At 42.9% G+C, this 21,486-nt stretch overlaps 2 protein-coding genes across 16 annotated transcripts in view; one reads left to right on the forward strand and one right to left on the reverse strand.

Annotated features, from left to right (window-relative positions):
• si:dkey-154p10.3 (zinc finger protein 816) overlaps nucleotides 1–7,780 on the reverse strand; it is a 47,815-nt gene extending 40,035 nt beyond the window's left edge. The window contains exons 1-2 of the mRNA XM_063069282.1: nucleotides 7,775–7,780; nucleotides 4,128–4,266 (exon numbers count right to left, since the gene is read on the reverse strand). Coding sequence (XP_062925352.1) covers nucleotides 4,128–4,266; nucleotides 7,775–7,780 — 145 coding nt within the window. The remainder of the gene's footprint in view (nucleotides 1–4,127; nucleotides 4,267–7,774) is intronic.
• Nucleotides 7,781–14,690: 6,910 nt separating this feature from the next.
• Nucleotides 14,691–21,486, forward strand: part of prpf4bb (pre-mRNA processing factor 4Bb) — an 88,376-nt gene continuing 81,580 nt past the window's right edge. For 13 of the 15 annotated variants that reach the window (XR_010020794.1, XR_010020791.1, XR_010020790.1 and 10 more), the window contains exon 1: nucleotides 14,691–14,857. Coding sequence is in view for 2 of the 15 variants with exons in the window: in XM_063070019.1 (XP_062926089.1) it covers nucleotides 14,706–14,857 (152 nt within the window). In the remaining 13 variants the exon portion in view is untranslated. Of the gene's footprint in view, nucleotides 14,858–15,350; nucleotides 15,477–19,490; nucleotides 19,694–21,486 lie in introns of those variants that run through there. The other 2 variants (XM_063070022.1, XM_063070024.1) reach the window with 2 other exon arrangements.

A 21,486-nucleotide genomic window follows, 5' to 3' on the forward strand; every position in this document is an offset into this window, starting at 1 on the left:
ACCTATCAATCTCTGCCTTAAATACACCCAATGACTTGGCCTCCACTGCTGCCCGTGGCAACAAATTCCCATAGATTCACCACCCTCTGGCTAAAAAAAAAAACTTCGCATTTCTGTTCTGAATGGGCGCCCTTCAATCCTTAAGTCATGCCCTCTAGTACTAGACTCCCCCGAGTTTTGTTCTGGTTAGAAGTTGTAACAAGAGGTGTGCAAACAAGGGCTGGTGATGGGGTCGCAAGTTTTTGCAATTTATTAATGGCTTGAATGAAAAGAGTGTGAAGGTGTGTTTGCTACATTTGTTGAATACACGAAAATAATTGAGAAATAAAGGGTAACGATCTGACAAGAGTGATATGTGGGAAAATGTGAAATATAACATAAAACATAGAACACAGAACAGTACTGCACAATGTTATGCCGATCTTTTAACCTGCTCCGAGATCAATCTAACCCGCCCTCCCACATAACCTTCCATTTTCTTTCATCCACGTACCTACCTAAGAGTCTCTTAAATGTCCCTGATGTACGTGCCTCTACCACATACCCCGGTAGTGTGTTCCATGACGTTACCACCCTTTGTGTGAAAAAACCTACCTTTGATATCCTCCCCCCCCCCCATATTTTCCTCCAATTATGTCTACTCATATTTGCTACTGCGACCCTTGGAAAAGGTGCTGGTTATCCACTCTGCCTATGACTCATTTTACACACCTCTATCAAGCCATTCTCATCCTCCCTCACTCCAAAGAGGAAAACCCTAGCTCACTCAACCTCTCCTCATAAGGCATACTCTCTAATCCAGGCAGCATGCTGATAAATGTCCTCTGCACCCTCTCTAAAACTTCCACATACTTTCTAAAATGTGGTGACCAGAACTGAATATAAATCGCCAAATTAATTCTAACATGTTTGACAATGGCACAAACACTGGCGCAATTTAACGATGTGTGCTTAGCTCACTGCTCCACTTTCTCTACGCTCATAATAGTGTGGCTAGGCACACTTCCTCTGCAATTGGATCCTCAACTTCCTAACCGGAAGACCACAATCTGTGCAGATTGGTGATAATGTCTCCTCCTCGTTGACGATCAACACTGGTGCACCTCAGGGGTGTGTGCTTAGCCCACTGCTCTACTCTCTCTAACCCATGATTGTGTGGCTAGGCATAGCTTAAATACCATCTATAAATATGCTGATGATACAACTATTGTTGGCAGAATTTCAGATGGTGACGAGAAGGCATACAAGAGCAAGATAGATCAGTTAATTGAGTGGTATCACAGCAACAACCTTGCACTCAACATCAGTTACACCAAACAACTGACTATATACTTCACAAACGGTAAGGCAAGGGAACACGCGCCAATTCTCACAGAGGGTTCAGAAGTAGAAAGAGTGAGTAATTTTATGTTACTGGGTGTCAACATCTCTGAGATCTATCCTGGGCCCAACATATCGATTCAGTTACAAATAATGCATGACAGCAACTATATTTCACTAGGAGTTTGACTAGATTTTGTATGTAGGTAAAGACACTTGCAAGTTTCTAATGATGTACCATGGAGAGCATTCGAACTGGCTGTATCACCATCTGGGGGTATTGCATAGGATCAAAAGAAGTTTCAGAAAGTTGTTAACTCAGTCAGCTCCATCATCGGCTACCGGTGACGAATTGTGTTCCACAGGGGTCAGCGCTGGGATCCCAGTTTGTCATGTTATGATGACAGAATTGATGGATTTATAGTCAAGTTTGTGGATGATACAAAGATAGGTGGAGGGGCAGGTAGTGCTGAAGAAGCAGAGGGTCTGCAGAAGGCTCTAGCCTTTATCCACTGGAGTTTAGAAGAATGAGGGAGGGGTCTCATTGAAATTTATTCAATATTGAGCAGCCTAGATAGGGTGGATGTGGGGAAGATGTTTCCTATAGTAGGCAAGCCTACGACCAGGGGCACAGCCTCAGAATAGACAGACTTCAATTTATAATATAGATGAGGAATTCCTTTAGCCAGAGGGAAAGGTTATGGGGAGAATACAGTCGAGCGAGATTGAGAGGTAATAAATCAGCCATGATGGAATGGCGGAACAGACACAATGGGTCAAATGGCCTAATTTTGCTCCAATATGTTACGGTCTATAGGTCTAAAAAAGCATGTTAAATAAATGACAAGAGATTGCAAAACTCTGATATTTAGAGAGATCAGTTTGTCCCAGAGAATGATTCGTAACTAATGCATGGGTACCGCAAGGAATGTTTTTGTAGCCCGAAACATTAATTTTGTTCCCCTTTCCACAGATGCTGCTCAACCTGCTGTTTCCTGTACTGGAGAAACTGCACAAAAACAGACCTCTCAGGCCACCACATCCATGTTTAACTACTTGACCACCTACTATAATCCTATTTGCCTAAATTAGGTTCATATCTTTCAATGGCTTGCCTATTGAAATGTCCAATTGCCACTTAAACACAGTAATTGTATCTGATTCCAGCACCCCCTTTGAGAGTTCCAACATCAACTATTCTCTCAGGAACTTATCTCTCAGATCTGCTCTTGTGGGAGAACCTAGGACTAGGCCAACATTTAAACATGGGGTTTATCCATTTAAGACAGAAGAGGCACTATTTTCTCCTCTTCATGAGTCTTTAAAACTCTCTTCCTCAAGAGCATTTTAATACTTTAAGGTAGATTTTTGTTAAGCAATGGCATGAAAAGTTAGATGGAAATATAGGGTTGATGGTTGTAATCAGATTAGCTGTGATCTTATTGAATGTTAGAGCAATTTCAAGGGGGTGAGAGACCAACTCATGTTCCTAAATTGGATGCTTTTAAACATGAACCCTTCCCAATACTGTAAGAATCAACCATCCATCCCATTATGTGACAGAAATCCAGGCCCTAATCTAGTTAGTAACACTTAATTCCTCCCCCTCCCCAACAAATGTAGTGAAATAATAACTTAACACCAAGTAAAGACCACAGTTAATTGTTAAAATTCCTACTTCTTTAAAGTTTCCCATCTCTTTTACCACCTAGATACAAGAGATTTTGCAGATGCTGCAAATCTTGAGGGAAAAAAAATCAACATTTCAGGCCCAGCCCTGATGAAGGGTCTTGGCACAAAATGTAGACAGTTGATTTCCCTCCATTGATGCTGCCTAACCTGCTGATTCCCTCCAGTATTTTGTGTGTTGCTCTTTTATCACCCAATCCATTTTCTGTTTGTAGCTAGTCCAGACAACATAAAAGGTGGAAAACAAAGTTAGCTGCAAGACCTTCCCCACTGAATAATTTCTTATAGTAAATATTTCATCCTTCTTTCTAAAATCGTATTAACCAAGATAGAATAATTTTGCAAACAGACTGTGCTGTAATCCAAACAGTTGTTTTAAATCAGCAGCTCCAGTGGCTTCCTGGATATTCAATGGCTTTTGTTGTGAAAATCCAACTAGTATACCAGCATCTTTGCCACCTAAAGACTGTGAAAATCGCAATGTCGATCAAAAACAGGCTGCCACATAAGGCAAATATAATCTCCTCATAACCAAGAAGAGGGGGAAGAGACTCCTTCACAAGCAAGGTAAAGGCTTCCGATAATAAGCCGGGGAAGGGGGAGGGGGAAGCACAGGAGTGAATCCCTTCCATAACTGAGGTGAAGGTGGCAACCCCTCCACAACTGAGTGGGTAAAACACTCCTATCAGCAGGTAAAAAATAAATGCATCTATCACCAGGGCTGGGTGCGAGAGCCCCCTCATGACCAAGGAAGCTGGTAAAACCTGTCATTACCAAGAAAGGGAATTTATCGTTTTAACCAAAGAAGGCGGGGAGAGAGTTAACCCCGTTTAACCAAAGAAGGCGGGGAGAGAGTTAACCCGTTTAACCAAAGGCGGTGGGGAGAGAGTTAACCCGTTTAACCAAAGAAGGCGGGGAAAGAGTTAAACCCGTTTAACCAAAGGCGGCGGGGGGGGGGAGAGTTAACCCGTTTAACCAAAGAAAGCGGGGGAGGGAGTTAAACTCTTTAACCAAAGAAGACGGGGTGAAACTCTCTCTACCGGGGAGGAGGGGTAAATCCCTCAGTTATTACACCATTGTACGGTTCATCGCCCGTCCACCAACACTAGCTCACCCACCTGAGTGAACCTTCCTTAGATCCGGCTGCGTCACCGAAAAAAAGCTCACGTGACCCACTCGATCCTGGAAAACGCACGGCTCGGCCTTCCGCAGAGTATTCTGGGAATTGTAGTTTCCTTGATGTTCCCACAGCCTTGTCTGGAACGACACGTCATAAAGACCAACGTAGAAAGTTCTGCTTGCAGAAGCTACTTTAGAATTGAGTTTAACGAAGCATAGCAGCACATGATCCTACACAGAATGCGTCGGCGGGGAATAATTTGTTGTTTGATGTTAGGTTAAACCTTTCGTATTAATTCCGAGGGTTTATTCGGATGTATTATGTCCGTCAGGAAGGTTATTGGTGTTCTAGTTGGTTATACTGCAAAATTAATAATTTACTTTTAACTAGGATGAAAAGGGAGAATTGATATTGGGTAATGAAGAAATGGCTGAGGCTTTGAATTACTATTTTGTGTCGGTTTTCACGGTGGAGGTCACGTCTAACATGCCGAAGAGAGATGATATGGAAGCGATGGGAGGTGAGGACCTCGATACAACAGCTGTCACTAAAGAGGTAGTCCTGTGCAAACTTGTGGGCCTGAAGATAGATAAATCCGCTGGTTCTGTTGGAATGCATCCCAGGGTATTGAAGGAAATGGCAGAGGTTATAGTTGAAGCTTTGGTAATAATCTACCAAAATTCCCTGGGTTCTGGGCAGGTATAAGTGGACTGGAAGAAGGTGAATGTTACACACTGTTCAAATAGAATGTAGGCAAAGGGCGGGTAACTACAGGCTAACACGAAGAAATCTACAGATGCTGGAATTTCAAGCAACACACATAAAAATTGCTTCTGAATGCAGGAGGCCGGGCAGCATTTATAGGAAGAGGTACAGTCAACGTTTCGGGCCAAGACCCTTCGTCAGGACTAACTGAAAGGAGAGATAGTAAGAGATTTGAAAGTTCCCACTTGATAGATGCTGCCTGGCCTGCTGCGTTCACTAGCAATGTTTATGTGTGTTGCTAACTATAGGCTAGTTAGTTTAACATCTGTAGTTCAGAAAATGCTTCAAGCTAGCACTAAAGCAGAAATAGCGAGGCATCTGGAAAGAAATTGATCCATCAGGCAGTTGCCGCATGGAATTTCCAGAAGATGTTCAATAAGGCTACACATAAAAGACTTGCCCATAAGATAAGGATGCATAGAGTTGGGGGTGATATATTACAATGGATAGAGAATTGCCTAACCAGTAGAAAACAGAGTTGGTATACATGGGTGTTTCTCTGGTTGGCAATCAGTGGTGAGTGGTGTGCTGCAGGGGTGGGTGCTGGGCCCGCAACTATTCACAATATACATTAACAATCTGGAAGAGGGAACCGAGTGTAGTGTATCTAAGTTTGCTGATGATACTAAGTTGAGTGGAAAAGAAAATTGTGCAGAGGATACGGAGAGTCTGCAGAGAGATATTGATAGGTTGAGTGGGCAAGGGTCTGGCAGATGGAATACAATGTTTGTAAATGCAAAGTCATCCACATGAAAAGAAAAATGAAAGAACAGATTATTATTTAAATGGTAAAAAGATTGCAGCATGCTGCTGTGCAGAAGGACTTGGGAGTGCTTGTGCATGAATTACAAAAGGATAGTTTGCAGGTGCAGCAGGCTATCAAGAATGCCAACGAAAGGTTGGCCTTCATTGCTAGAGGGATTGAATTTAAGAGCAGGGAGGTTATACTGCATCTGTACAGGGTAATAGTGAGGCTGCATCTGGAGTACTGCGTGCAGTTCTGGTCTCCTTACTTGAGGAAGGATATACTGGCTATGGAGGCAGTGCAGAGGGAGTTCACCAGGTTGATTCGGAGATGAGGGGGTTAAACTATGAGGAGAGATTGAGTCACTTGGGATTGTACTCGCTGAAATTCAGAAGGATAAGAGGAGGTCTTGTAGAAAGGGATAAGATATGATAGAGGCAGGAAAGTTGTTTCCACTGGTAGCTGAGACTAGAACTAGGTGACATAGCCTCAAGATTTGGGGAAGTAAATTTAGGACCGAGATTAGGAGGAACTACTTTTCCCAAAGAGTGGTGAATCTGTCGAATTCTCTGCCCAATGAAGCAGTGGAAGCTGCCTCAGTAAATATTTGTAAGACAAGGTTGGATAGATTTTTGCATAGTAGGGGAATTAAGGGTTATGGAGAAAAGGCAGGTAGGTGGAGACGAGTCTATGGTCAGAACAGTCATTATCTTATTGAATGGCTGAGCAGGCTCGATGGGACAAATGGCCGACTCCTGCTCCTATTTCTTAAGTTCATATGTAACTTTACAGAATCTTTCTACATCAAGAAATTTTATTAATATGTATTTGTTATTGCTATATTGTAAACATAAATCAATGTGACATCACAGCACATATTCCTTCATTACAAAACATACTTTATCCATAACATTTGAAATATATATATATGACAGTATAAATTATTTAAAAGATGTCAAGCAACACACATCAAAGTTGCTGGTGAACGCAGCAGGCCAAGCAGCATCTATAGGAAGAGGCGCAGTCGACGTTTCAGGCCGAGACCCTTCGTCAGGATAAAAGATGTCAAGTTTTGGTTTTGGTACTGTACATTCTTCAAGCAAATAGCCTGCAGGAATCTCACCGCTTCTAACAATTAAGTAGGCTTGACTAGGTTTGCCTTTCCCTGTAGAACTACCAAACTTCAAGACATCCCTTAGCAAATAGTTGACCTTGGAAAGAGCCATTCAGCAATATTTAATTGTGAGCAACTCCTTGCACTGGGAGATCAGCAAGTGTTGGCACCTCATAAGGCATCTTCACACAGTTAATTATCTTTCAATAGCAGTTACTGTTTGAATCAATGCGTGTCATGGCAACAGCCCATTGAGCATGTTTCTTTATTACACAATAGTATAAAATGAACGTCAGCAAAGGTGAATGGATCGCCTTCCTGACAAATGGACATTCCAGAATATGGATGATAGCTTATTACCTGATACAGCATTTGTGAGGCAATGTGCAGTGGAGTGAGGCTCTAACTGTGACAAGAAAGATCTGACGGAGATGGGCCTTCTCAGCACCAACCAAATAAGGCTATATTTTGAGCATTCTGGAGGAGACAGTGGATCTTGTCAGATAGTTCCTCAGGTAGACTATTTATTGGATAGAATACCTCATCACCACCACTCACAAACAAGCACGAAGGCCTTGGCAGGCAATGAGAGAGGTCCTCCCTGTCACATCTTCCTTCACGACTAGAGTCTCATTCCCATCAAACACTACCCTTGAGAAAGCTGCAGTGCAGATCGGACCATCTTCTACCTTCTTGTTACAAAATTTGCTAAGAAATTCGATGGTCCTTCTCAGGATTTGCCCCAAGTTGCTGTGTAACAAAGGATGGTGTGATCCATAGCCATTCCCAGGGTCACACACTAAAATAAACATCAGTTGATACTGAAAGGTTATTAACCCAGTCTGTCTGAAACTTGCTATTTGCTCAGTGTAAGATGTCCACTGAAGCAGTGAGCGAAAAAGGAATAAACCTACTCATTCTCATTAAACTACCAGTGCAGATTCATTTGACACCCATAAATTTGGTAGAAGTGACCACTACAGAGTCCTCATACAAGGTCCCATCCTCACACTGAGGATACCTTCATCGTGTTACGTGGCAATACAATCTTCCTAAATTTGATAAACTCAGAAATGAATTGCTATACACCTTCAGCAGCAACAATGTATGCCAAGGTTAAAGTCGAGTTTATTGTCATATGCTCAGAGACATGAATGCACAGCTGTACTGAAACATTTTGCTGCAGCAGCACCACACCACCACAATTCTTAACTCATGGCTTGGCATAACTCTCAAACCAAACGATCAATGAGGGGTGCAGAAGGGCATCCTGGGAGCAGTGCCTGAAAATGAAATGCCAACTTAATGAAGTGCAACAGAGTTCTCCATGCCTCTTAAATATCAATAACAGCCTGGAACAGATCCTGAGCTGAACTAATAGATTAAAACTATGTTCTGCTCTCTTGCCACATCTGGTGGACAATTAAGCACTACCAGGACGTGGTGGCTCCTTGAATATCACAATTCTCAATAATGGAAGGCCCAAAACGTGCGAACACTTATAAACCTGCATTCACGCAGAAGTGTCCAATGAAATATACAATCTTGGATTCCTATTAAAATCCCCAATATCAAAGAAGACAAGCTTCAGTTAATCCAAATTGCTCCATGCAATGTCCAGAAAGCGCAAAAACACAGGATACATAAAAGGCTTAAAGCTACGTAAGATCTCAGCTACAGTACTGAAAACTTGTGAACTAGTTGTACTTCTCACCATTCAATGCAGTACATTGTTTTGTTGACACCCACCAGGCCCACAGCCTGTACTACAAAGAAACCACTCTCTTTGAAGCTCCGTATTATCCTGACCTTAACATATATCACTGTTCCTTCATCATTGGTAAGACTAAATCCTGGATCTCCTTCCAAAACACAATTGGATCAGTACTTTTCAAGCAAAAGAACTGAAGAGCTTGAAGAAGATGATCCAAAATCACGCAACCACCACTAATATCAAGTAGCACTACTCACTGATACATATTTCGGATTTTACCAGGACCACTTGGATCCAGACCACATAGATATATAGATAGATAGATATACTTTATTGATCCCGAGGGAAACTGGGTTTCATTACAGCCACACCAGCCAAGAATAGAGCATAAATATAGCAATACAAAAACCACAAACAATCAAACAACAATATGCAAACTATGCCAGATGGAAATAAGTCCAGGACCAGCCTATTGGTTTAGGGTGTCTGACCCTCCACGGGAGGAGCTGCAACGTTCGATGGCCACAGGCAGGAACAACCTCCCATGACGCCCAGTGTTGTATCTCGGTGGAATATGGCCAGAGTCCAACAGCAAAAAGTTCAATATCCAGTCTACAAACACGTTCCTCGATCGTAATACGACCAGGATTGCACCATCCATTGTTAACCAGAACAGTAAGCCCCCAACTCCTTATGCTTACCGCTCTCAGTGCACTTCCGGTCAGCCCGAATGGTCTGGAAGCCGTCCATGGAAAAGTTGTGATCGGGTATGTCCTCATGCAGCCCCGTTTCAGTAAAACACATAACACTGCACTCCCGAAATGTTCTCTGACGCCTGGCTAGCGCCGTCAACTCGTCCATTTTCTTACCCACCGAACTTCTCTTCTCCATAAGTCTCTGTTGTCTCGACCCGGTCCTCTTTCCTCGCCTTTGTGATCCCCTTCTGCATCCTCTGTGTGTTTTCCTCCAGATTTCAGCAGGGGTGTCCACCACTCTGCTCGCTAAACCGGCTGGCATAAGTGCAATCAGCTGGTCCCTGGAATAAACAATGCGACCATACTGCTGCCCCGCTAATGAGACGTGTCGGAGTGTAACTATTTCCAGCGCTAAAAACCCAAATAAAACTCTCCCTACCAGCATGTTAGACAGCGTGCAGCTTCAACGTGTTACCGTGAAAAAAATACAACAAATAACCTAAGTTAAAAAAGTAAGAATACTAGTCGGAACGGCTGTAACAGGCTGCATGCACGACCGGCGCATGCGCACTTTTTTGTTATATCACAGTCTTGTTACAAACAACCCCATTCTTGTTATTCTTTTACTTCTCCTTTCTCTCTCTGATACCCTATCTCCTTCCATGGTCCACTGTCCTGTTAGATTTGTTTCCCTTCAACCCCTTATCTCTTCCACTTATCCCCTCCCAGCTTCTTACTTTATCTCCCTGCTTCCTCACCTACCTCCCTTCCCCCTCACCTTAACCCCTTCCAGTTTCCCCTCATCCTACCCTCTTATTCTGGCATCTGCCCCCTTCCTTCCCAGCCCTAATGAAGGGCATTAGCCCAAAGCATTGACTGTTAATTTCCGTCCATAGATGCTGCCTGACTTGATTTTATTTTTGTATTGCCCGAGATTTCCAGCATCTGCAAAATCACACAAATACTGTGGCTATAATGACAACTTAGAGGCTGGATAATGATACTCACTTCCTGGCATGCCAAAGCATTTCCACCATCTACAAGGTATATCATGGCCATAATGGAATACGCTCTATTTGTTTGGATGGGTGAAGCTCCAACAACATTCCAGGACATACCAGTCTACTGACACCCTCTGGACCATCCTAAAACTTCACATTCTCCATCATCAGTGCAGTATTGCTGCAGTTCATGCCGTCCACAAAATATACAACACTTCCTTTCTTTGCAGACACAAGGAAATCTGCAGATGCTGGAAATTCAAGCAACACACACAAAAAATGCTGGTGATTGCAGCAGGTCAGGCAGCATCTATAGGAAGAGGTACAGTCGACGTTTCGGGCCGGGACCCTTCCTTTCTTTGCTTGTTTTGATAGCACCTCCCAAACCCATAACCTGTACTCCCAAGAATGACATGCAGCAGGGCTGCACAAACTTTGAACTGCAGATTAGCTTCATATAAAGAAGACAAGAGAGCGGCTATACTTCATTAGGAATTTGAAGAGATTTGGCATGTCAACAAATGCACTCAAAAACTTCTATGGTTGTACCGTGGAGAGCATTCTGACAGGCTGCATCACTGTCTGGTATGGGGGGGGGGGGGCTACTGCACAGGACTGAAAGAAGCTGCAGAAGGTTGTAAATCTAGTCAGCTCCATCTTGGGCACTAGCCTACAAAGTACCCAGGACATCTTCAAGGAGTGGTGTCTCAGAAAGGCAGCGTCCATTATTATGGACCCCCAGCACCCAGGGCAAGCTCTTTTCTCACTGTTACCATCAGGTAGGAGGTACAGAAACCTGAAGGCAAACACTCAGCAATTCAGGAACAGCTTCTTCCCCTCGGCCATCCAATTCCTAAATGGACATTGAACCTGTGAACACTACCTCACTTTTTAATATATATATTATTCCTGTTTTTGCATGATTTTTAATCTATTTAATATATGCATACTGTAATTGATTTTTTTATTTATCTCTTCTTCATCTTCTAGATTAAGTGTTGCATTGAACTGCTGCTGCTAACAAATTTCACGACACATGCCAGTGATAATAAACCAGATTCTGATTCTCATTCTGATCTTTGCTACGTCTCCTTCCCCAACTACATTGTGCCAGTAGTTTCTCACAAGGGCTCGAAGAACGTAGCTTACTGCCACCAACCCAGCTGCCATTAGGGATGACAAATATATGTTGGCTTTGCTGGCATTACCTACACCCGACAACTACTTTATACTTTATTGTTGCCAAACAATTGATACTAGAGCGTACAATCATCACAGCGATATTTGATTCTGCTCTTCGTGCTCCCTGGAGTACAAATCAATAGTAAATATTAGAAATTTAAATTATAAATCATAAATAGAAAATAGAAAAGGGAAAGTAAGGTAGTGCAAAAAAACCGAGAGGCAGGTCCGGATATTTGGAGGGTACAGCCCAGATCCGGGTCAGGATCCATTCAGCAGTCTTATCACAGTTGGAAAGAAGCTGTTCCCAAATCTGGCCGTATGATTCCTCAAGCTCCTGAGCCTTCTCCCGGAGGGAAGAGGGACGAAAAGTGTGTTGGCTGGGTGGGTCGTGTCCTTGATTATCCTGGCAGCACTGCTCTAACAGCGTGCGGTGTAAAGTGAGTCCAAGGATGGAAGATTGGTTTGTGTGATGTGCTGGGCTGTGTTCATGATCTTCTGCAGCTTCTTCCTGTCTTGGACAGGACAACTTCCATACTAGGTTGTGATGCACCCCAGAAGAATGCTTTCTACAGTGCATCTATAAAAATTATTGAGGGTTATAGGGGACAGGCCGAATTTCCTTAGCTTCCTCAGGAAGTAAAGGCGCTGGTGGGCCTTCTTGGCAGTGGACTCTGCTTAGTTGGACCAAGACAGGTCATTTGTGATATTGACCCCGAGGAACTTAAAGCTTTTGACCTGTTCCACTTGCACACCACCGATGTAAATGGGGTTGTGTAGTCCGCTACTCCTTCTGAAGTCAACAACCAATTCCTTCGTCTTGCTGACATTGAGGGATAGGTTATTGTCTTCGCACCATGCCACCAGGTTCTTAATTTCCTCTCTGTACTCAAACTCATTATTACCTGAGATATGGCCTACAATTGTGGTGTCATCAGCAAACTTATATATTGAGTTCAATAGAAACTTGGCTACACAATCATGGGTGTACAGTGAGTACAGCAGGGGGCTGAGTACACAGCCTTGTGGGGCACCGGTGCTCAGAGTGATTGTAGAGGAGAGCTTGTCCCCTATTTTTACAGCCTGGGTCCTGTCTGTGAGGAAGTTGAAGATCCTTTGCAGATCGGAGTGCTATGGCCCAGGTTCGGGAGCTTAGGAATCAGTTTATTTGGAATGATGGTATTAAAGGCAGAGCTGTAGTCAATGAAAAGGAGCCTTACATATTCGTCTTTATTCTCCAGGTGTTCTAAGGAGGAATGGTTGGCAGCTAGATATTTAGATGAGTTTTATTGACCATAGACTTGAGACATAATTAAGTTGACCACTGCTACACAGCAGTCAAGTTTCCTCCCATTTTGTTGTAGCTAACTTTTTCCTTTTTTCCCTGTCTTTGACCTGCCTTCATGTATCATCCACCTGGCAAAGCCTGGCCTTCATCTTTCAACCTCTCCTCAGACTAGCAATCATCCAATGCTCCAGTGTCCCTCTCCTTTTCATACTCGCTACTTCCCCTCTCAGTCCTGTGCAGGTTTTTAACCCAAAGATGATTCCTTTCCTCTTGTAGATGATGCTCAACCCTCCTGTGTATTTCCAGTATCTGCAATCTCTTGTGAATCAATTTTACCTTTTTCCAAATCCTACATAACATATCAAAGTTCAAAGTACATACATGTCACCATAAGGAAACCTGAGATACATTTTCTTGCAGACATATACAGTAAATCCAAAAAAAACACTATAGGATCAATGAAAGACTGCACCCAACAAGGAAGTCAAAGAAAAGACAACAAACTGTGCAAATACAGAGGAAGAAAAGTAATAAATAAGCAATAAATATCGAGAACATCAGGTGAAGAGTCCTATAAAGTGAGTCCATAGGTTGTGGGAACAGCTCAGTGATGGGGGGAGTGAAGTTATCCCCTCTGGTTCAAGAGCCTGAAGGTTGAGGGATAATAACTGTTCCTGAGCCTGGTAGTGAGTCCTGAGGCTCCTGTACCACCTTCCTGACGGCAGCAGCGAGAAGAGAGCATCATCTGAGTGGTGGGGGTCCTTGATGATGGATGCTGCCTTCCTGTGACCGCGCTCCATGTAGAGGTACTCAGTTGGTGGGGAGGGCTTTACCCATGAGGGACTGGGCCATAACCTCTACTTTTTGTAGCATTTTTCATTCAAGAGCATTGGTATTTCCATACCAGGCCATGATGCAACCAATCAATATACACTCCACCATACATCAATGGCACTTTTTTGTAATGGCTGGACACAGGACAAATCTTCTGAAATGATAACACTGAGGAATGTAAAGTTTCTGACCTCTCCACCTCTGATCATCCGATACAGACTGGCTCCTGGACCTCCGGTTTCCTCCTCCTGAAGACAATAATAAGCTCCTTGGTCTTGCTGATATTGAGTGAAGGATTTTTGTTGTGGGAACACTCAACCAGATTTTCAATCTCCATCCTATATCCTGATTTGTCACCACCTTTGATTCGGCCTATAACAGTGGTGCTGTTAGCAAACCTAAGTATGGCATTGGAGCTGTGCTTAGCCTCACAGTCATAAGTATAAAGCAAGTAGGGCAGGGGAATAAGCACACAACCTTGTAGTGCACCTGTGCTGATGGAGATTGTGGAGATGTTTTTGCTAATCCGAACTGACCGGGGTCTGCAAGTGAGGAAATCGAGGATCCAGAGAGGTATTGAGACCAAGTTCTTGAAGCTTATTGATTAGTTTTGAGGGGATGACAGTATGAATTCTGAGCCGTAGTCGATAAAGAGTATATACTATACTTTCGCTGTTCAGACGTTCAGGGTTGAGCCAACGAAACCACGCCTGCTGTGGACCTGTTGTGACGGTAGGTCAATCAGAGAGAATCCAAGGTACTTTTCAGGCAAGAGTTGATATGGTTTATCACTAAACTCTCATAGTACAACATCACAGCGAATGTTAAGTGCTACTGAGCGAGTCTTTGAGGCATGATAGCAGCACCATCATAATCAAATATTAACTCACGCATGTTCAGAAATAACTTTAAAGAACAAGATATTTCAAAACAAGATAAATCGCCTTTATCTTCGCTCATTACTGCTTTCAATGAGAATTTTCAAACGTTGTAACCTCTTACTCAGGTATCAAGAATGTATTTAGCTGATTGAGCATTAACTAAGCCTCTACCTGGACCTCAGCAGCACACTCCCTGAACATGGTAAACAAAACAAAGAGATTTACACACACATTGTGCTAACTATGCCCTCAGTCCCACAGCCAGGACACGATACAGACATAAGGAGCAATAAATATCATCTCCCCGAGCATGCGCAGTTTGTTAGTTGTGGGTGAACTGTTGGTTTGGATTGTGGGATGCTGGAGGACTGTTTCGAAGCATTATGGGATTGTGGAGGATTAAAGCTGATGGTTAGAGACGGTCCCGGTGAAATGGCGGATGTTCAGAGCCAGGAACAGGAGACGGACTGGAGTACGAATGAGCGATTAGTGGCCGCCGCGCAGGAAGAGTAAGAGAAAGCCAGATCTCTTTGTTGATAATAAGGGTCAGCGGCGAGTGAGCGTTATAGAGAATTTAAATAAATACCTGCCACCAAACCTCGTGTGGGAGTGAGCCGCGCTGTTTGTGGTTTAAATAATAACGTGCGGCCTGGTGTAGCAGGCGGCACAGCACGTTCCCCACTACCCTCCCCCTGCTTTCGGGCCCGGACTACATGCCCTCTGGTGCCCACAGTTGTTGTGCCGGCGCCTTTCCATCTTGCTCGGCGCGTACTGATAGCGTTTGGAGCGCAAAGGATCAGAGCTAATTCTCTGTCCTTAATCTCAAGGCACCTCTATCCCATTAACTTCAGTTTTGTTGGTTATTCTTTCTCCTTACATAGAAGCCGCTTGACCTGCTGAAAGCTTCAGCATTTTTGGGTTTGTTTAATTATTGTTCTTTTCTACATAGGTCGTTTTGCAAATGCCCCTTCATTTTGAGATCGTGCCCGCCTCTTGTTTGTTTATCTGACAGTTAACTTTTTGTTTACTTCTCAAATAAAATATCTCAGCTGTTAGACATATGAAATAAAACAAAATGCGGGAAATGCTCAGTGGGGCACATCATCTGTGGACAGTAATTTTTTTCAGGTCAGTAACACTTCAATAAAGTGACCTGTTTCTTTTCCTTACTTGACCAGTGTCCATTATGAACTAATTATAGTCTTATGAGTTATTATTGGAGTAGACGTTGGCCTCTCCAAGTGTGTAGGAAAAAATGACATTGTGGACATATGTAAACAAAAGCAACATTTATTTAAATTTTGTGCTACTGCCTTAAGATATTATAATGAGTTTTCAGGAATTTAAAGGTGTTGATTCAGAATTATATTTGATGGTTTACGCACAAACATCAAATAATCTACATTTGTGATTGTTGAAAAAGAAATCTGGAGCTCCCCAGCGGGTCGGATGGTATTTGTGGCAAGAGAGAAAGTTAATATTTTAGACTGGTAGTTGAAAATTGATTGATAATTCTAGTTAGCAAGCAAACAAATTAATGTTGTGTATGAAAGCTGGATCCCCTGGTGTAATACTATTTCTGTTTTGTGTTGGATGGTGTTGCATTTGAACGTCTCTTGGAGTTCATAACCACTGTCTAAGTGAGAGTATTATACTTGAGCAGGTCCATTCTCTCGTACCACTCTCAAGACTAAAACAGTCAGTGTGGTGTCTTTTTTTAAGTTAAATTTCTAAGCTTGTTTTCAAAGTGTTTTTAACGTTCAAAGTTGGGAGCATTGAGGATCTTTCCCTGTGTGACCACATTAGTATATAATGATATTTTTGTGTGTGCAGAAATAGCCTGCAAATCTGAGAACTCTGCTTTTATCCTGTGTATTTTGAAAACTGATTCTGAATCCAAACTTGATAGAAACAAAAATTGCAATAAGTATTTTGTTTTAAAGTGAGTTCTGGCATGTCAGACATTGGCAGTTTTGAGAGGACGGGATTTCAATCAGGTCCACTGCCAGAGTACAAAAGGGTCAGTACGGCGAAAGAGCTTTGACCAGCGACCAGTTGCCATTTGCGATTGATTAGCAAGAGCAAATTATAGGAAGGCAGGGGCAAGTGCAGCGGCCATCGTCTGAGCGGACAGACTCAGAGTGGTGATATTGAGGCATTAGCTCTTTTGAAGCTTCAGAGAAGGAGCTTCGGTCAGAGAAAGCAAAAGAAAGAAAAGCTCTAGATTAAGTTTTTATTTCCCCTCTTCTTTCTATCTGCTCAGCTAGATAGTAAAAAGCCCAGACAGGATAGTTGAATTCTCCTCTTGCAGGATGTGGGAAGGCAAGGAGACCTCCTGTGTCCCTGACGACTACAACTGCGAGAAATGCATCCAGCTGTAGCTTCTAACAATCCGCGTTAAGGGATTGGAGCTGGAACTGGATGAACCCCAGATCATTTGGGATGCTGAAGGATGATAGGTAGGACATAGAAAGGCAGTTACACCCAGGTGCAGGAAACAGGAGGCTCTGTGACAGTCAGGAAAGGGAGAGGGTTTAAGGAGCCAGTGTTTCCTGGGTGCCAGGCTCCAGGATATTTCGGGTCCAGTCCTCAGTATTTGTAACTGGGATGGTGAAAGCCAGAAGTTGTGGTCCATGTAGGTACTAATGACGTGGGCAGGATGAGGGACAAGGTTCTGCATAGGGAGTTCAAGGAGTTGGGTGCTAATTTAAAGGGAAAATCTTGTCTGACAAACCTGTTGGAATACTTTGAAGAGATAACAAGCAGGATAGTCAAAGGAGAATCAGTTGATTTAGTGTACTTGGATTTTCAGAAGGCCTTCGACAAGGTGCTACACATGAGGCTGCTTAACAAGGTACGAGGCCATGGTATTACAGGAAAGACTCTAGCATGGATAAAGCAGTGTCTGATTGGCAGGAGGCAAAGAGTGGGAAGAAAGTGAGCATTTTCTGGTTGGCTGCCAGTGACTAGTGGTGACCCACAGGGGTCTGTGTTGCGACCAATTCTTTTCATGTTATATATCAATGATTTCGATGATGGAATTGATGGCTTTGTTGGAGAGTTTGCAGACAATATGAAGGTGGAGGGGCAGATAGTTTTGAGGAAGTAGAGAGGCTACAGAAAGACTTGGATTAGGAGAATGAACAAAGAAATGGCAGATGGAATACAGTGTTGGGAAGTGTATGGTCATGCACTTTGGTGAAGAAATAAAAGGGTTGACTGTTTTCTAAGTGGAGTGAAAATACAAAAAAATGAGGCACAAAGGGATTTGGGAGTCCTTTTGCAGGATTCCGTAAGGTTAATTTGCAGGTTGGAAGGCAAAGGCAATGTTAGCATTCGTTTAAAGAGGACTAGAATATAAAAGCAAAGATGTAATGCTGAGACTTTATAAAGCACTGGTAAGGCCTCCCTTGGGCCCCTTACCTTAGAAGGATGTGCTGAAACTGGAGGGGGTTCAAAGGAGTTTCACGAAAATGTTTCTAGGATTGAATGGCTTGTCATATGAAGAGCATTCGATGGCCTGTATTCACTAGAATTTAGAAGAATAAGGGGTGACTTCATTAAAACCTATCAAATAGTGAAAGGTGACCTCATTGAGACCTTTCAAATGGTGAGGGTCCTGTTAGAGTGGATGTGGAGAAGATATTTCCTATGCTGTCTAAGACCAGAGGAGACAGCCCAGAGATGAGGAATTTATTTAGCCAGAGAGTGGTGAATCTGTGGAATTTTTTGCCATGGGCAGCTGTGGAGGCCAATTCTTTACATTTTAGACAGAGGTTGATAGATTCTTGATTGGTCAGGGCATGAAGAGATTTCGGGAGGAGGCAGGATATTGGGGCTGAGAGAAAAAATTGGATCAGCCATGATAAAATGGTGGAGCAAACTCAGTGGGCCAAATGGCCTAATTCTGCTAATATATCTTATGGTCTAAATTATTCATTTTTAGCCTGATTTATCCAGGCATCAGTGCATTACTGTTTCTTGTGAGGTGGACTGATTTTATGAAAAATAACAGAATTCATCAAGCTTGGGCAAAGGTTGGTTGGTGTGAGAGAAGCTGAATTTTACATACATTCAATGTATATTATAGCACCCAAGTTGTACATCTCCAGTATTTTTTAGGTTCATAAAGCAGGATTTTTAGCTCAGCCATCTGTGCTGATTGAGATGCCATTGAAGCTAATCCTGTTTGCCTGCATTTGGCCTAAATTCCTCTAAACCAGGTGTTTCCAGCCTTTTTTTAATGCCGTGGACCCTTGTTATTAATTGAGAGGTTCCTGCTCCAAACCGTTCCAATCCATGTACCTGTCCAAATGTCTTTCAAGTGTCTTTTAAAAGTTATAATTATACCTGCCTCTACCACCACCTCTGGCAACTTTTTCTATTTGCTTACCTCCCTCTAAGTGGAAACAGTTTCCTTTCAGATTGGCTTTAACTCATTCTCCTCTCTCCTCAAACCTATGACCTCCCTGGGAAAAAAGTCCCTGACTGTCTACCTCATCAATGCTCCTCATAATTTTATAAACCTCTATAATGTCACCACTATGCTTCCTTTGCACCAGGAGAAACTGTCCCAGCCTTCCCCGTCTTTCCTTTTCACTCATGCCCTTCAGTCCCAGCAACATCCTTATGAATCTTTTCTGTAATCTCTCTAGCTTGATCACATCCTTCCTATGATGTGGCAACCAGAACTGCGCTGAATACTCCAACTACATCCGAACCAATGTTTTATAAAATGGTAATGTGATGGCCAAACTTTTGTGTTCAGTGCCATAGCTGATGAAGGCAAGCATGCCATACATCTTATTCACTATCTGGCCTCCCTGTGCTGTCACTAAGATGTAAATATGTATGTACTTTCACCCTATTGTCTCTTGTTCAACAACACTCCCTAAGGCCTTGCGATTCACTGTGTCTATAACTTCCCAAAATACATCACTTTTTGCTTGTTTGAGTTAAATTCCATGTGCCATACCTTTGTTCACTTTCCTAGTTAATCAGTATCTTGTTGTAACCTTCCTTACTGTTCACTAGACCACCATTACTAACTATGCTTACATTCTCATCTAAATCATTAACATATATGACAAATAATAGGACATCCAGCACTGAACCCTGTGGCGCATAACTTGTTACAGGTCTGCAACCTGAAAAATAGCTCTCCACCTCCAAACATCAAGCCAATTTTGAGTCTAATTAGCTAGCTTACCCTGGAAACTACATGTCCTAACCTTCCAGACCAGCTTGTGAAGGGCCTTTCCAACATCTACTTTCCTGCTATCGTGAATTCTCTTGGTCACCTCTTCACAAAGAAACTCAGATCTGTGAGAGCTTCCATTTAGAAGGTGACATCATTTACTTGCAGTTATAGCGTTTGCATTGAGACCATGTATATCTCTGGTGTTAATATTTTTGAAAAATGCATATTTGAGACATTTTAGGAAAATTGCCAACTAGTTCTGCTTCCATACCTTATGGTCTTATAGAGAATGATAGATTGTTGATTGGTCAGGGCACGAGGGATACAGGGAGGAGGCAGGAGATTGGGGCTGAGAGGAAAAGTGGAGCACACGTAATAGGCCAAATGGTCTAATTCTGCTCCCATATCTTATAGTCTAATAACCAAAGGGACTGAAGTTCAGTCCTTTTTTTATTCATTCATGAGATGTAAACTTTGCAGCCTGAGCCGCCATTTAATTGCCCCTTGAGAAGGCAGTGGTGAGCTAGCTGCCTTCTCGAATCACTGTACTCCATGAAGGCTGGGTCTACCCAGTGTGTTGTAGCAGAGAGAGTCTGGATTTTGACACAGCATCAATAAAGGAATGATGCTATATTTTCAAGTCAAGATGGTGTGTAACTTCCAGGTAGTGTGTTGTGTTCTTGTCTTTCTGGCTGGTAGAGGTGATGGATTTGGAAGAAATCTCATAGTGAGTTGCAGTGCATCCTGTGTGTTGCTGGTGGAGTGAGTGAATAATGGGATGCTTATCAGATAGGATGATATGCCTTGATGGCATCTTGAAGCTGCTTGAATATCTTAAGTCATTGATCCTGATTGATCCCAGCATTTTCCCAATTAGTATCTTGAATTTCTCAAGAGATGTGTTTTCATTCTTAACTGGATTTTTCTTTTTGGTCACTCTTAAAGGAATTGTCAGGTGCCCTTTGAGAAATATGCTTCCTAAGTTACAGCATGTTCTATTCCCATAATTGAATATGTTGGGTTAACCCCTAGTGATTCCCAATGAAGGGAGTACTCCCCCCCCCCCACCAGGGGGGCGGTTGAGTGTCCTAAGAGGGTGTTGAAAATTCTTGCTGGGGGGGGGGGGGAATTAAGTGGCACCCTAACTTGAGGCACCGACCGTGCTAACTCGCTACCATCATCAGTATCCGATAGGCATTTTCCAATTTGTGTTGATTTTTTATTTTAGTTTAGCCCTGTTAATGATGGATAAATATGTACAGCGCGATCTGTTTCTGAAGGTGATGAAGCCTTGAATTCTAATCCTAAGAAACAGAAACTACAGAAAGTGTATCAATACAATGTTATGTACCTTGAGTATGGTTTTATTCCATTACAGTCAGATAAGCGACACTCCATATGTCTTACTTGTGATACTCTATTGTCAAGATTGCAGGAACACTCCAGTAAAAGACACCCTGAAAAGACTTCTTATGGTATTACTCAGTTCCAGAAGATGAAGAAGCATTTGAAAGGCATTGCACACTCGAGTCATTTGCCAAGAAAGCTAAAAATGACCTTGATAGTGGCCCCAAACAGTCCTTCCAGGTGAGGCGATACTTCATCTGTTGGTCTGTTTGGGTCACATACTGTGTCTGGCGCTCCCTGTATGGCCTCCTGTATATCAGTGAGATCCGATGTATATTGGGAGACTGCTATTTTGAGCACCTACGCTCCGTCTGCTCGAAAAGTCGGGATCGCCTCATGGCCACCCATCTTAATTCCACTTCCCATCGCCATTCTGACATGTCTATCCATGGTCTCCTCCACTGTCCTGATGAGGCCTCACTTAAGTTAGAGAAACTGCACCATGTATACCATTTGGGTAGCCTCCAACCTGATGGCATGAACATTAATTTCTTGAACTTTCTGTAATGCCCCCTCATCCCTCCCCTCTCC

Source organism: Mobula hypostoma, chromosome 17 (assembly GCF_963921235.1).
Source record: "Mobula hypostoma chromosome 17, sMobHyp1.1, whole genome shotgun sequence".
NCBI classification, from domain to species: Eukaryota; Metazoa; Chordata; class Chondrichthyes; order Myliobatiformes; family Myliobatidae; genus Mobula; species Mobula hypostoma.